This window comes from Sesamum indicum, linkage group LG14 (genome assembly GCF_000512975.1).
Source record: "Sesamum indicum cultivar Zhongzhi No. 13 linkage group LG14, S_indicum_v1.0, whole genome shotgun sequence".
Lineage (NCBI taxonomy): Eukaryota > Viridiplantae > Streptophyta > Magnoliopsida > Lamiales > Pedaliaceae > Sesamum > Sesamum indicum.
In genome coordinates, this window is record NC_026158.1 from 4,514,225 (window position 1) to 4,531,065 (window position 16,841).

At 31.7% G+C, this 16,841-nt stretch overlaps 1 protein-coding gene across 2 annotated transcripts; it reads right to left on the reverse strand.

Annotated features, from left to right (window-relative positions):
- Positions 993–8,530, reverse strand: LOC105176995 (probable serine/threonine-protein kinase At1g54610). 2 transcript variants are annotated; one of them, XM_011100006.2, is made up of 9 exons: positions 8,261–8,530; positions 7,508–8,025; positions 6,470–6,754; positions 5,883–6,200; positions 5,182–5,409; positions 4,273–4,373; positions 4,028–4,142; positions 1,642–2,097; positions 993–1,501 (listed from the first exon to the last, which is right to left on the reverse strand). In XM_011100006.2, exons 2-9 carry the CDS (start codon positions 7,922–7,924, stop codon positions 1,295–1,297), a joined length of 2,127 nt encoding a protein of 708 aa, XP_011098308.1. In that variant the 5' UTR covers positions 7,925–8,025; positions 8,261–8,530; the 3' UTR covers positions 993–1,294. The 2 variants fall into 2 exon arrangements, with proteins under 2 accessions (XP_011098308.1, XP_011098309.1); XM_011100007.2 differs by having other exon boundaries at positions 7,508–8,031.

The window sequence follows — 16,841 nt, forward strand, 5'->3', positions numbered from 1 at the left end:
TTTGAGTTGGTTGTAATTTATTTTAAATAAATAAGACATTTTTCAACAACCCTCAACATCAATTTGGTAGAGGGTCATATTTTCAAAGAATTCTTGTAAATAGGTGGAGAATTCTTGGCAAGCATATTGATGTAGGATTTGAATGAATATAGTGGTTTATTATTTGATCAAAAATAGCATAAGATTCACTTACACAAGTTAGTTGAACAAACTAATTTTAGCTAATATAAGTATTCGTTTCGCTCTTTGATTTAACGTCGTCTCTGCATTTAAGTGCGAGTGTAATTTTTTAATATACTTTAGCCCATTTTCTCAAAATCGTTTTTTGGGATTAAATTATACTCACACGTTTTTTATTTTAATTACATATTACACTCGTTAATTTTACCAAAAATAGTTCACATGATGTTATTTTTGGAATTTGCAGTTGTATAATTAAATAATTAGAGATTGTGAATCCAAACTACAGAATCAATCACTTCTTGTTTTTGGAGAGAAAGTTAACATCGTAACTGTCTTATTTGGTTGTGAGCCCAAGACGATGAGGTACCGCTGCCGGAGGCAGATTGCATCCAATGCCGGCAAAAGTAAAGGCCAAGCCGGTGCTTGGGCGGCAGATTTCTCCTAACAAGGGCGTCAACGCATGTTCATAAGGATGGATGGTTCTTGTCAGAAGATTATGTGATCGATTCTTCATGTGAATAAAAATTTAGCTTTGGTAGATAATTCGCGTTATGTACATAACCTCATAAGTAGCTTACGATCCCATAGCTGACATGTTCTGATAATCGAAATCACAGTCACCCAAGAAAAGTTTCAGGTTGAAAAAGACGACAAGGGCACCAACGCACGTCAACAAGAACGAGTATTGTGTTGGTAGATAATGGGCTTAATGCAAATACCCTGTACGTCAAGTATGATTCTTGATTCTAGAACATTCGTTAACCAGCGATAGAGATCAGAGTTGAAGCCTTCTTGCAAGAGAGAACGAGTAAACATATGTATTCAAATTGATCATAAGCTTTGATGAACTACAATAAAAAATACAGATGATCAGTCGGCCCCATATATGGGGGCGAAAAGGAGAGAATTCCTACTCAACTCTTATACCTTGGAACCAGACCTACCTCGGCTGCACCTATACAGTAATTTACTGTCTTCTCCATCAACATCCTCCACTGGAGAAAAACAAAAAGACTAAAAGATGGAACGAACTAATTATTAAAGAATCACGAATTTCATTGACGGCCTATGTGGCCCGTCCTTCAGCGGTTCTCGGTCGAATCTGTTGCAGTCATCGGCCAGAAACAAATAATGAGTTTGTCGATAACTGGTTTCCTTCGACCTGCATTTTCCGCATTCTCTCCTTGTCCAATCGAGCCCGTCTAACGGCTTCTTGGATTTGGCGATCGTGATCCTTCAACATCTGGTCCACTTTCCCGGAAGGGACTAACAGCGGTCCAGAGTAGTGAATTTTGTTGCCCTTTGACCCTCTACCCACCTGGAGATAGAAAAACAAGAAGTAGCAATGAGTATGTGCTTCTAATGCTTAATCGAACTCATCATAGTCCGACTCTCACCAGCAAATTATAATACGTTAAATCATTACAATTTTTTTGAAACTCATAGATGATTACTTACAAGAACAGGATTGTTGTTTCCTTTTTCATCTTCTTGCAGTCCGTTATTCTTTTGGTGGTCTTGCCTCGTCATTGAATTCGAAGCTTCTTTGAATGATCCTGGAAACCGGGATATAAGCTTCGGAACTCCCTGCTGAGAATAAGATTTCTCCCGATGCTCATCAGACAACATGCTCCTCCTAGCAGCTACCAGGCCTGACATGGCTGATAAGTCAGCTACAGCCAGACTCTTTGGAGCATCTTCCATGCCCTTTCCAGCCTTTGTCCAGGCAGCCCGATTAACCAAAGGCCCTGAATGGGATGCCCGTTTGTGGATACTTCCTTGTGGATCATTACTTGTTTCTTCCACAGAGTGGGAGGGCCTAGGTGGATCAATTGGAAAACCAGAAGCCACGTCTTCAGGATGAGAACTGAACATCTCACTCCGGCTCTTGGAGTTGGACTGACCTTGTCTTTTCTGCATTGGATTCAGAACAGACACAAAGGGTTAGAAGTATTTATGGCTTAAAAGTTCACTGTTCACCGTAGGCAAAGAAAATTCAAGCACTTTCATGTGGACATATTCAAGAATGTGCAGTAACGTAGCAGTAGCAACAAAATTTGGAAGGTGAGGGAAAATAGAACGGTGGTGCCACGTGTGCTTCTGAATCATTTAAACATAAATCCCACACCCATGACAATACTTGGGAACCTTTTTAGATGAAAAAGAATAGTGTAAATACTATATTTGGTCCCTTAAATTTTTCTTTAGAATCACTTTAGTCCCTCAAGTTCATTTCTTGACTTTAGCATCCTTAAATTTTAGTTTTTGTCTCAATATGGTCCCTCTGGCCATTTTCCGGCAAAAATGTGGCCGGATTTTGACTCTTTGGAGGGTAAAATGATCAATAAGTTTAATATTATCACTTTAGTCCCTTAATTTGTAAAATTATCAAATTAATCCTTTTTTACACAAAAATTAATTTTTTTATATTTTTTATGCTGATATGTTATGATTATTTTGTGTGAATAATGAAAACTTTGAATTCTTGTGAACATAATAATAATATATTGCTTAACTTAAAATAAACAATCTTTTTCTAGTAGTTAAAAAAAAACCAAAATTATGAATAAATTTATAAAACTTATCTAATATGAAAATGTAAAAAAAACCCTAAGTCACTTTTATTAATAGATTATTTTATTATATTTTTAGATTAGATAAGTTTTATAAATTTACATATAATTTTGATATTTTTTATCACTTTCGAAAATGAAAAAAATAAAAGAGACTATTTTATTTTAATGTCAAGCAATCCGTTAATATCGTGTTCACAAGAGTTCAAAGTTTTCAATTTTCATACAAGATAATTACATCATACCATATAAAAATATAAAAAAAATGGTTTTCTTTCTAAAAAAGGACTAATTTGATAATTTTACAAACTTAAGGGACTAAAGTGATAAAATCAAAATTATATTGACCATATTACCCTCCAAAAAGCCAAACTCTGGTCACATTTTCGTCCGAAAATGGTAAGTGGGACCAAACTGAGACAAAAACTAAAGTTTAGAAATGCTAAAGTGAAATGAACTTGAGGGACTAAAGTGATTTTAAACGAAAACTTAAAGGACCAAATATAACATTTACCCAAAATTATATGATCACATCAAATAGATAAAAAAATATTAAAAGAACAAAAAGATAAAACCATCAAAAAAGAAATATCTGGCAAGAATTAGGAACTCCTACAATTAGAGTTAGCAACACCATATTCTGGTATACCCACTAAAGGAAAAGAAGAAAAACATTGTACTCGGATCTACCGTAAGTTTAAGTCATTTTGCTCTTGCTCCATTTCTTTAATGAACTCAACAAAAATCTGCATTTACTGTGGTGAACTACATGACTACTCTTTACTCCCTCCTTCAAAGACTACATCAAAAGTCAAATCACATAATTCAAATCCTTCATATGCTACTTTCACAAATCTATTAGGTTGAATTTAGAACGTTCATGAAATTACTTTATAATCTCTGGCTTATGTTCACTTGCTCAGTGAAATTAGGTTGAATTTAGAACTTTCATGAAATTACTTTATAATCTCTGGCTTATGTTCACTTGCTCAGTGAATTTATATAGAGAAGCATCTGGAAGACTTCCCCTGACTTTTCTCTGTTTAAGCGATCACCTTACTAGTTTTAGAAAATACAAAACAATGAAACTTTAATTAGCTGAACATTTTTTAGCTCCATAAATTTTTTCCTTTTTATCATGGCAGAAAAAACAACTTCGGTTTGACAATATCTGTTTGCAGTTGGACATGATTTTCCTTCCATCTAAAGCTTCACTTTTCCCAGAAATGAAAAAATCAGTGGCGTATATAACATGTTAGAACATTAGTCACCTGCATAGATGAGATCAGTTCAGCATTGGCATCAGGTGCTGGAACTGCACGAGATTCTCTTGATCCTCTCTTTTCAAGGTCATTCCTTTGACCTTTGCTTCCCGCTGCCACTTGTCTACAAAATTTCATTCAATGAGGACATATTCAGAAACCAAAATTAAAACTCAAAAGTATACCGGCTTAACCATAACTGGTTCAGCATCTAAGCTACAAACTTGCATGAGTACGTTTTTAAAAATACTCACCTCCTTGCTTCTTCATCTCGTACTTTAGCATCAAACTCTTTGCTGGGAGGATATTTTGGCAAACTTGACGGCTCACAAGGATGCGGTTTAGTACTGAAGAACTGTGAGCAGAGCAAAACAATATAAGGTTCCTCATTTCTCTGAAATTCTCCCAAAAACTGTTAAGAACTCAGAAGTTCTGGCAAATGATGCATGAAAACTGTTTAATACCCTCCAAAGATTAAATACATTGTAATAAGCATGCTGATCAAGCAAGGATAATTTGAGTCTTTGTAGCTGAGCCGACCGTATACTTCAGCGTAATTGTCACTCCATCCCTCTTTTATTAAAAACTACAACTTTTTTAAGCTACCTCAGAGACATGAATATTCGAAACAAAAGCATTCATAAGAGGTAGGTGCTTTTGGAATTCCTAAAGGTCAAATAGTAAGTAATCTTTATCAAAAAGAAAGGAAACTGAAGTGCTTTAGCTGGTTAAGGGTCTCAAAGGTCTCTCTAACATTTGCATGATTAACATCTGATGAAGGCAGTTATTTAGCAGACAATGATTCACCAACGAATGAGCATCTTATTTTGTGTTCGATCTAACACCAATTTTCATTTTGGATTTAATAGGCTTGTATAACTCACTTTCCCTAAAGGCTGCTATTTTATCCAGATAGGTCATAAGAGTTCACCATTAAGACTAATAATGTAAAGTAACAAACACCAACAAGTTACACTAATGCCCAATTTACTGCTCCAAAACCTTCTCTTGCCATAACAATGAATTAGGATTGCAATCACAAGGAGAGGGGTGGCCTGCGGTGACTGAAGTAGAGGGACAGGTGGAAAGGGGGTAAAAGAATTGGTTTATTGAGATTCCCACGTTAGAAAGTAAAACGATATATCTGTTGAGAATATTTATACCTCACTCTTCAAAGCTAAGGCTGCGGATCCTCGATCTGCGGGATCTATAGAGAGTAAGATCTCTATGAGTGCTAATGCTGGTGCAGGGAAATCTTTAAATGTTTCCGCAACTCGGCGTTTGTAAGGCTGTTGGGGCTTGAAAATTGTTGCATGAGGCAACTTTGATTTTCTCCAGTACTCCTCTGATGGTGATCCACAGAGTTTAAATATTTTATGCAACTGTTCAACCTACAAAAAGGCCAAGTTTGTAATTTCAATATCACACTCAAAACTCCTGAAACTCTTTAGTAGAGAAAATGAAAATTTTCACTCGCAAATTCAGAAGAAAGAAATATAGAAGTAAATATATAAGAAACAAATGATGCCAAGGTTTAACATATTTGCGTCATACTTTTAGTCTACGATTCAACACTTTAAATTCTTAAAACCAACAATATGACTATATTTATGGGTAATCTCAGTTACTCTTAGTTAAATTGGAAGTTGTATCCTCATTGTTGATGCTGTATGCATATCATGGTAAAAAAAGACCTTTCTGTACAGGAGTACATTGAAAAAACCCAGACAGAGAACCATCCTTGAGCAAGTAGAAAATGACTAAAAGGTCATCAAGTAATGAGGATTGTCATATAATCTTCAAAAGAGATCTCTATGTGGCAAATCAGGGGAAAATAAAAGAAATATCACTAATAATAAGATACCTCCGTTCTACCAGGCATAATAGGCTTGCCAGCATATAATTCAGCAAGTATGCAACCCGTGCTCCACAAATCCACGGCAGTTCCATAATATGTTGCACCAAGCAGAAGTTCAGGTGGTCGATACCAAAGGGTCACAACACGGCTGGTCAGTGGTTGACTCTGATGAGGATCATAGAAACTAGCAAGACCAAAGTCTGCAATCTTCAGGATGCCATTATTGTCAATCAGAAGGTTGGAACCTTTTATATCACGATGAAGGATGCCACAGCTATGACAATGATCAAGCCCGCGTAAAAGTTGTTTCATGTAACATTTAACCTGAAAAGGACAAAAAAAAATTATTATATCCTCTTGAATCTGAGAGCAGAAGACAAAAAGTGAATCTGAATAAGGATCATTCAATGCAACTTCTCTAGAAACATATATAGAAGTATGAGTAAATGGCTGTTGAGAAAAAGAAAGAAATGTACTCTTGGAGCCAAGGGAAAATAGAAAACATTAGTTTGGTACAATAATTCAATTTACGTCATAATAACCAACGACAATTCAATTTAACTCATAGATTACCAAAGAACTACTATGGCTACCTGAGGTTCGGTAAACTTGAGACCAGGGTGTGATGCAAGTCCGGCCAAATCATGCTCCATGTACTCAAAAACTAGATACAAGCTGCAAGACATCCGTGATGTAACCAGACCTTCCAATTTGATCACATTTGGATGGTTGAGTCTCCGCAAAATATGAATTTCCCTTGCCATAAAACGTACACTTTCAGGCTCCATGTTATCAAACCTTACTTTCTTTAAAGCAACAATCTTCCCTTCATCAAGATCACGGGCACGATAAACATTACTGTAAGTACCCTGACCAATCTAAAGAAAAAGAAACCGCCAAGGAAAAAGGTTTAGCACAGTGGCCAAAGATATTCCAACATATTAATGTTACAAAAGAATGTTTTGGTCAAAATAGTTTTGCTTCCAGCAAGAAACATGCACAAACGATAGAAAAATGATAAAATACAGGAAGCCTTGTCTTAAAGGGGTTTTACATCACTATTATTAAAATAACAAAAATTGAGGCCAGCCCTCTCTCATTACGACAAAGATGGTACTGTAACTGATATAATTTGATGATCATCTCTGGAATTACAGTAGGTTGGCAATGCACTCCTGCTTGAGTAAATTTTAACAAATTTTTTAGGGTATCTTGTTAACAACATGAATCTCTAACATTCTCAATAACATACAATTGATACAACGTTGGATCTATTTGGTAAGGTTTGATGGCCTTCAGACACCTATACCAGATCTTAGCCGAGTGCTTCCACTTTCAATTGCAAGGTATAATTTCACCTTCTCGCCCTATTCCACGAATGCGACAAGCATAATTTTCTTTCAGTCTCAAAAATGAGTACATTTAACAGAGGTCAAAAGTATAATATTATGAATAGTTACACATAGACAAATCAAAGACAATGAATCAGACACGAATGAGGTTCTGATGCAAGCACACCATTACAGCCGTATAAATACACCTTCGATGCCTCTCCATGAAAAAACAGACAATAATTGCATTTTACTACTCAATGATACAATGTTAATGATGAAGATAAGGAAAAAGCATACCTTATCCAACTTTTCGAAAGAATCTGCCCTCCTTGGCACCCATCCTTTGATAGCTTCACCAGCCACAGCAGCCAACCAAGGCGGCCATCCAGCTGCAACCTGTTCCCCTTCAGTTGCCCTCAGGACCATGCCCGCCCCGGGATGGTGCACCGCAGAAGTATACTCAGCCTTCTCCCTTTTCCTCTCAAAATTCTCTCCCCTTAACCTAGCTGAACCATTGACCTGCTTATCTATCAAGACCACCCGCCCCTCGTTGCCACCATTATCCAACCGATCCTTTGCCAGGTAACTCTCCTCCCTCCTGGAAGAAACAGACCGGGAAGCCCGCAAATCGGATATTCCTTTATTAGACAACCTCTCCCCAGGACTCTCCTTATCACCATCAATGGCATAGGCCTTACCACAAACACAACCCATTCTACCCCAAAACAACACAATCCCGCAGCAACCCACCTCCAAAATCAGGTTTTTGTTTCTTCCTTCACTTCACCCCAGCAAGAACTCCTCCTCTTCCATTCCTTCACCTCAATTAAGAATGCACCAAACAAAACAACTTCAACCCAAGATTCAACTCAATCAAAGTTAAAATGACAAAACTCCAACTCACACAGCATAAGATACACATGACAAATTCTTTCAAGAACCCAAAAGGCAAAATTCTTCATCTAACAACAACCCACACCAAGAATGCTTTTTTAACTGACAAAAATGCAATTTCAGAAGAAAATCTCAATAGGGTCCATTAAATGATACCTGAAAACAAGAATGGCGCATGAGTGGAAATTGAAAGACTGAGTAGTTGATGGTTTGACAATGGGTGGATCTAGGGCATGGATAGACCGTGGGCAGAGAGAGAGAGAGAGAGAGCAGGATAAAAGGGGTTAATCTTTTTCCCTTTGCCTTTATAATAATCTTGAGAAGTGTATATGGAGTTTAGCTATGGTGTATTTATATATTACTGAAGGCGGAGCAGCTTTTTTATTGAGCTCCAGAGAGAGAAAAGAGAGTAACTGAGAGAAGCCCAAGAACCAAGGTGGTGTTCCCGTTGGAGACATTCTCCTCCTCAACGTTTTCCTCCACACCCACGCTCTCCCTGTGACGCGTGTCTCCCACTTCTAGTATTTCCTTTTAAATTAGGGACAATTAAACTTTTCCATCCCATTATATATAGATTTTTTATAATTTAAATTTTTTACTTAATATTTTTTAAGATTTACTCTAATCTAATAAATAAATTTCTTCATCAGTCAAAATTTATCAAATTATTTTTATTAATAGAAAAATCAAATAAAATTCTGTATTTATCTTGATTAACTAATTACTGATTTATTACAAATTAAAATAATTTTTTTTATCTTCACCATTATAAAGGTAGTTTAGTCAGAAAAAACTTGTGTGGCATGCAATAAGTCTAATATGTGAATCGAGGGCAAAAATTAATTTTCATTCAAATTCTTTATTAATATCAACAAATTTAGTGAATTTTAACTAATTCATTGACCTATTTGTTAGATGAATGCAAAATTTAAGGGTATTAGATGTAATTTTTCAACCCACATGGGATCTACGTATAATTACACTAAATTTCAAAAGAGAATAGTGGAATTATCCCTTTAAATTAAACACTTTGCTCTCTAATTATACTCAAAACTTGTTTGATTCATGTGAGCAAACTATACATGATGGGATTGAGTGTATAAATAGCAGTTTGGTGTATTGTGATGCATAATATTTCATGTGATAATATAATACGTTGTTTCATTAAAAGTTCAAAAAAATATGAATCAATTTTATTATTATAGTTTATTGTTAAGTTGTTATGAAAGGAGGAGAAATAGATGTCGGAGGAAGTGGATACACTATCCTATAAATTAATATTGCTAATATCAGACCTAATATTAATATCATGAATCGAACGTGTCATTATGCATGATAAGCAATGCTATCATGTATAATCACGCGAACTAAATGAGCCCTTAAAGGAATGTTTGCAATAACTCTTTTTATGATGGAAATAAATTGATAAAAAAAAAAAAAAGAATGTAAGTTATATAGTAGTAAAAAATAAAAGTATTTAACAAACAAAAGTTTAAAGGGAAAAAGGAGTTGAAATTTGATATTTTCGAAAAATAACATAATATTTATAATTTGAGCAATAAGTTGCAGAAGGTAGTAGAAAATTATTTATAACTTTTGTCTTAATTAATTTAAATTAAGCAGTTCAAAAACACGAACTGTAAAATAAAAATATTCGTTGCGACTTATTTTCAATTATAAGTTGATAAGTACTTATTGAATATTTGCATACGCCATTTTCATTAAAAATAAATATGAACTTGAAATATGAATTAAAAATAAATATGAAACAATCTATTGTAGAGGGATATTTACAAAATATGAATTATTATTTATGATAATATATATTTAATTTATAAAAATAATAATTTATTTTGCATATACATGGAGTGCCCGCATACGGCTAGTACATATTATTGGGGGCTACGCAATGGAGTACTGTATTGCGCCCGGGGGCTCCATCACCATTAAATTAATTAAAACATTTTTTGATAAACGGTCACCTGCAGTCCACGTGGTTTGAGGTGCGTGAACGTGGGGTTTTCACTTCCTTTATTTATTTATTTATTTTTTTTCCTAAAAAAGAATATGATGCTGAAAAGCAGAATTACTTTAACCCAACCATGGTTAATTCGTAACTTAGTTCTGGATAATTATATCATACTCCTCCCAAATTTTGTGTAATTATATATAAGTTTTTTTGTAGTTCGAAAAATTATATGTTTATTTCTGTCAAATAAATAGATCTTATTTGTTAGTCAAAATTTATCGAACTTGTTTATATTAATAAAAAAAATTAAATATAAATAAATAGTATCAGTACTAAATATAATTTTTGAAATCAAGAAAAAATGTACGTATCTACACTGTGTATTAAGGGTTAACATCTTTTTGGTGTGTTCCTTATTTATCGTTCGATTTTTTTTCCTTTCCGCTCACTAATTTTCATATTTCTCACACTATCTACAATTATAAAAACTATTTCTTAAAAATAATTATTTATTTTTCATTAATATTTATTTTCTCTTTTTCTCCTACTTCGAATATTCACTTTAATAATTATTTTTTTATTATAATTTTTTATTAAATAATAATTTAATTATTATTAATTTTTTGTACATGTACAATGAATTTGCCACATTTAATTAGTAATTACGACAAATATGAGATGATGTAAATATCCATTTAGTTTTTACTGTACTTTTCATAAATATGGTTAAGTGAGATCTTTACCGGCAATGCAGCAAGACTCACCAACGCCCTTTCCCAACTCATAATCATGGAGGGTCCCCTCACCCCCAGTTTTTTTTTTCTATGTTTTTTTTGTTTTTTGTGATTTTCTCCTATTTATTTTAAGGGATAATTAGGTTCTTTTTCTCTAGATTTTGATATAATTACATATAAATTTCATATGGTTTGAAAAATTATATTTAATATTCCTGCGGTTTGCTTTCGTATAACAAATAAGTCATTTTGTTAGTCAAAATTCACCAAATTTACTAATATTAGCAAAAAAAATTGAATAAGAATTGATATCTACCATCGATTGACTTATTGTAGGTCAAATATTTTTTTTTTCAACTAAATTACCCTTATAACGGTGAAGATATATCTCCTCACATGCATTAACGTGTGAAGACGTATGAGGGTAATTTGGTCAATTTTATTTGACTTGTAATAAATTAGTAATAAGTCAATTGGAGGTAGATTTGAATTTTTTTTCTATTTTTTTTATTAATATTAGCAAATTCGATGAATTTTTATTAATGGTTGGACTTATTTGTTAGACGAAAATAAAATCCGATGGATGCTAAATGTAATTTCCCAAATCACTAGAGGTCTACATGTAATTACACCAAATCTAAGGGGAGGGGAGTGTAATTATTCCTTATTTTAATCAAGATTTCAGCGAAATTAAATTTAGATCAAAGCTAAGAAATAAGAATCTATTCTATTTTTTGTATTAATTGTAGGACTAATTACATTCAGATCCCTCTTGAAATGTAAAATTGTACAAGTTTTTTGGGTAAATTACACGACCTCTCCTGAGGTTTATCATAATTACAAATATCCTCGTATTATTTGAAAAATTACAAATACCCCTCTATTGTTTGATGGAATTATGTAAATTCTTGGATGGATGTATAGAATTATCAATTTTACCCTTACTGTATATTTTTAAATTAAAAATTCATAAAACAAATTGTAAGGGGTGGATGAAATTTTTTTAAAAATTATAAAAATATTGTCCACTTAATCCATAACAAAAAATAAAAAAATTTATAAAATAAATAAAATTATAAATTGTAATCCTTAATAGCATTTTGGTTAGTTCATTATAAAAAATAAATGAAAACCTAACGGATTGGGCTAATTATTAGGCGATCATTAAAATCAGGGGGTATTATTAGTTTTTCAGACAATGAGGATATATTCGTAATTATGGACAACCTTATGAGAGGTCATTATAATTTACCCTTTTTTTTCAAAAAGGTTTAGAGATTACACTTACACCAATTCCGAAGATTCTCTGTTTACACCTAACTCCATTTTCTTAGTGCTTGAATGAAAAATACCGACTCTAACAAAGAAAAAAAGTACATAAATTTTTAATTTTACCCATCATTTAACATTCTCATATATATTTTTTTACTTATAAAGGGATAAACATAATATATATATATATGGACTATGAGTGATGTTAATATGATTATATTTTTTCTTTATAAGTACAAACTTATTACATAGAAACATTAAATGAGGGGTAAATTTATCTGCAAGAATGAATACCAATAAAATTATCTAAACGAACAAATAATATAGACTAATCCGTGTTGGGGAACTGTACTAGAATGGAGTTTGATGTTATTATAATACTTGTCACGTGATTGATATATAATTCAAAAAGAAAAAACAATCACATTGCAAAAATATAAGAAATCTTATTATTTAATTAGTTGAGTTTACAGTACTAAACACCTATTTTAGGCCAAAAAATTTTGATGATTAAGAGGATTTAAAATAAGTACTTATCAGGTTATTATTAAAAAACTGATAAGAGTCTTTTTGTTTATAATTTTTGTTTTCGAAATGCTTAAATTAATTAATTTAAGCAAAAAATTGTGAGCAATTCCATATCAACTTTTACAGTTTATTAATAAAATATAAATACTTAATTATTTTTCCAAATAATTAAATTTCAATTTCTTTTTTATAATTGTTTATAAACACTCATAAATACAATTTCTCTTCTTTTCACAAAATTGTGAAAGAACACAATATATATATATATAAAAGGAAAAATCAGGCAAGAATCTTATAAAAAAAATAATAATAATAGTAATAATTCCACCAGCCAACAAATTAAAGCTATTGAAAGCTGTCCCATGTCCATTACTGATGAACAGTATTATCCTTATAATTATGCATGCATGAAATTTATGACTATGTCCCCATTTCCCCACACCCCCCACCCCCACCCCCCCAAAGAAAAACAAGTCAGTGGGGCCCACTAATTCTAAAACCCAAAAACTAAAAAAGGGAGTGGGACCCATTAACTCAGGTTTAGTTGTGTTCATCTTGGGTCCCACTACCCATGACATTTGGTTTCCTAGTTGTTCTTACATGTAGATTTGATATACATGACAATATTGTTAATTTTACTTGGGAATATTGTATAACCAAACCAGACAAATTATTGCGTTATATATATAATAAAATTAATTATTTTTTAATTTTTTGATAATTAATATTGATGCAGCGTGCACTTATTCATCGTCATTTGAACATCGTCACAAGATGTATAGAGCATATTATATTATTCAATATCATCTGAAAGGAATTTATATTGTTGAGCATGTAGAATCATTTTATACTGAATGGAGATGACGAGATTTTGAATAGTATATACGTCTTAAGGCTCCCCTTGCCCCCTTGCCTAGCCAAGAAAAGCCTCTTTTTGGAAGCTATGATGTATCAAGCAAAGTGAATAACACCCTCGTCTAAATAAAATTGATCGCGATGGACAGATACGGTTTCATTAAATACTAAAAACTCGTCCAAGCAGTAAATAACGTTATGGATGAAAACAGGGTGAGTTATGAAATCCAACTACGACCTGCCTCAATCTCTACTAAAGTTCAACCAGCACCAAGCCTGTTGCATTCAACTAGATCAGAACATATCGCACTATCCAGCACCGTCTGAAGGGACTTTATACTGTTGGGTATGTAGTACCATTTTATACTGAATGGATATAAAGAAATTTTGAATAGTATATCCGTGACTCTCTATCCAGACGATCAAAGCCCCTTTTCAACTGAAACTAAATGTACTAATTGAATCAAATAATACCCTCGTGTAAGTAAATTTGTCCGCAAATATTACAAACTTGTCCAAGTATTCAAATAAATAACATTACTAATGAAAACAGGATGAGTTTCAAAATCTAACTTTAGTCTGCCTAAAATCGCATCATGGTCCGACCAATAACAAATCTGTTGTATTTTAACTCAATAAATCAATTAGTTTTTCTGTTTTCACAACTAATTGGTATTTATATATATATTGCTCCCACCTTTCCTTTTGCATTAAAGATACCCATCCACAAGAATGAAGTGATAGACCCCCCACCCTGCAAAGTCCCCCTACAAAATTGTCAAATGCGACTTAAAGGAGAGACAAGTGCCTAACTGTATTAGTTGCTACTACTGCTATGTCCATTGTGGCAATTGGCCCACCTCCAAATTAAACAAATGCTCAGAAATTCAGGAAGCCCTATTGGCAACATCAATGTTTTTGTTGTTCTTACAAAGGCGTGTTTGCAGAAAAAGGCGTCTCATGTGGTGTAATTTGAGGATGTCTTTTTCACTTTTAACACGATTTAAAGTCAGATTGCAGTGAGTTTGACTGAGAATGGGGCAGATCTCTTGACTCACTACTTGGAATTTTGGATCACTAAATTAATATATGGACAGTGATAGGTAACTAGAAAATAATTGAAATAAACACTAATGATTCTCTGTCTCACTAGTAAAGTTGAAATCTCACAATCAAAATCGTAAATTTCGAGTTTTACAGCGGTAAGTATTTAATCTATTTTTAATAATAATAATTAATTATATTTTAATATCCGAACTATGATATGTTTATATTTTGGCATCTAAACTTTTTCTTTCTATCAACTTAACATCTCAATTTTACGAAATTTTGCACTTTGTCATTTATAATTGTTTTTCAACCATTTTTCATATATGTACAAAATATGATGTTTTCCTGCCAGAAAAATCAACAAAAAGACAGTCATATATGGTAAAATACGAATTTCAAAAAATTGAAATAGTAAGTTGATATAAAAAAAAATTTGATAGCGAAGTTTAAAAACAGACATATTTAGTTTGGATGGCAAAATGTAATTTACCATAATAATAATATTTCTTTGCTTGGAAATTTTTTTATTGATTTAGAAATACTGATTTGTTCATTGACGTTGTTGATTGATTTATAAATATTAACGGATTGGGTACTAAATGTTGTAATTGTATAATCGTTGATCTCGAAATATTGATGTATTTAAAAAATCATATTGCATAATTAGAATAAAAGATGTAGGTATTTAGTCTACTTCTAACAACAATAATTGCTTATTTTAAGTTGTTGATTGATTTAGAAATATTAATGTATTGGGTAACTAAATATCTTAATTGTATGTTCGTTGATTTCAAAATATCTAGGATTAGAAAAACAGAAAATAAACTAATTCAAATTTCTATTCAAAATCCTTTTCCATTTTTTTTATTTAATATATATATGTATATATATACACGTGTATAAAATCTTTTCTTAAATAACATAAATAACGTAATCTTTATATACCTAATGTGGCGAGCATATATTAAATGAAAATTTATTTTTAAAAAAGTAAGGACTTCCCAGTTCCCAACTTATTTTTTATATTTTAATATGCTTCGTACATTTTGATTATATTAATTATAAATTTATTGTTACTAATATTTTATAAGTTTCATAATTTTATTTTTTTCTGAAACTTATTTTTATAAGTTATAAGATATTCTGTCTTATTTTAAAAATAAGCTTTTAGGTTGCATTTGGATTGAAGAATTTAAAATAATGAATTTGAAATTTCTTTTTAAATGGAGTCATTTGAAATACGATCTCCCAGTTATTTCTTCAAATCCAAATTCATCAATCCAAATGCACCCTTATAATATTTAGATAAAATAAGTTTATAAAATATTAGTAATGTTAATTTTTATAATTAATTAAAATCGAAGAAGCTTGTTAAAAATACTAAAAAAAGACTTTAAACTCCTTATATTTTTTTAAATGAATTTATGAACTCATAACATCTAATTATTCGTTCGATCTTATAAGCTCGTTCTCTAAAAGTTTTGTCAAACGCTTTTTCCAACATATTATAAAATACTTTTAAAAACTTATAAGCTCACTTGACACCTTTCGGATTTATGTACGAGTCTTATAAAATATTTTTAAATGTTGTTCTAAATATAAGTTTTTGAAATATCTAGATAAAATAATTCACACATTCTAAAACGTGTTAGAGATGACAATTTTAATTAATATCATCAAACTCGAAATAACTTATTAAAGTTTCAAAAAATAAGTTATTAAATTCTTATTTTATTTTCTTAACTAAACGAGTTTATAAGTTTATAAATTATTTTTGTACCCTATAAACTCGTTTTCTTAATATTCCTAACGTTTGCTTCTCTTTAAACAAAATTAATCGAATTTGTTGATACTATAAAAAAAATAAATGAAAATCCATATTTATATTGGTTGACACACTGTTACTGACTTATTGCAGGTCAAATAAATCTTTTTCTGACCAAACTATCCAAAATTTATTTAACCTGCAATAAATCAATAATAAGTTAATTGGGGGTAAACAAAGGTCATGAATATTAGATGTAGTTTCTCAAATCAGTTTACATGTAATTATACCAAATTTCATGAAAAGACAATATAATTATCCCATATTATAAAGTATTTTTTTTAAAAAGAAGAGCTTATCAAATTTAAAAATAAATTATTAAAAACTTACAAACAGTAAATTTTAAAAAATTATGGAGCTCTTTAATATTTTAAGAAACTTATAATTCACCAACTTAGATTAAAATAGGAAAAAGAAATCATATCCTTGCGAAAATTCTTGCACTCCTAATTATTAGAGAATATTTCTCGAATTCTGAAAATCTGCGCATGTTTGGCAATACAA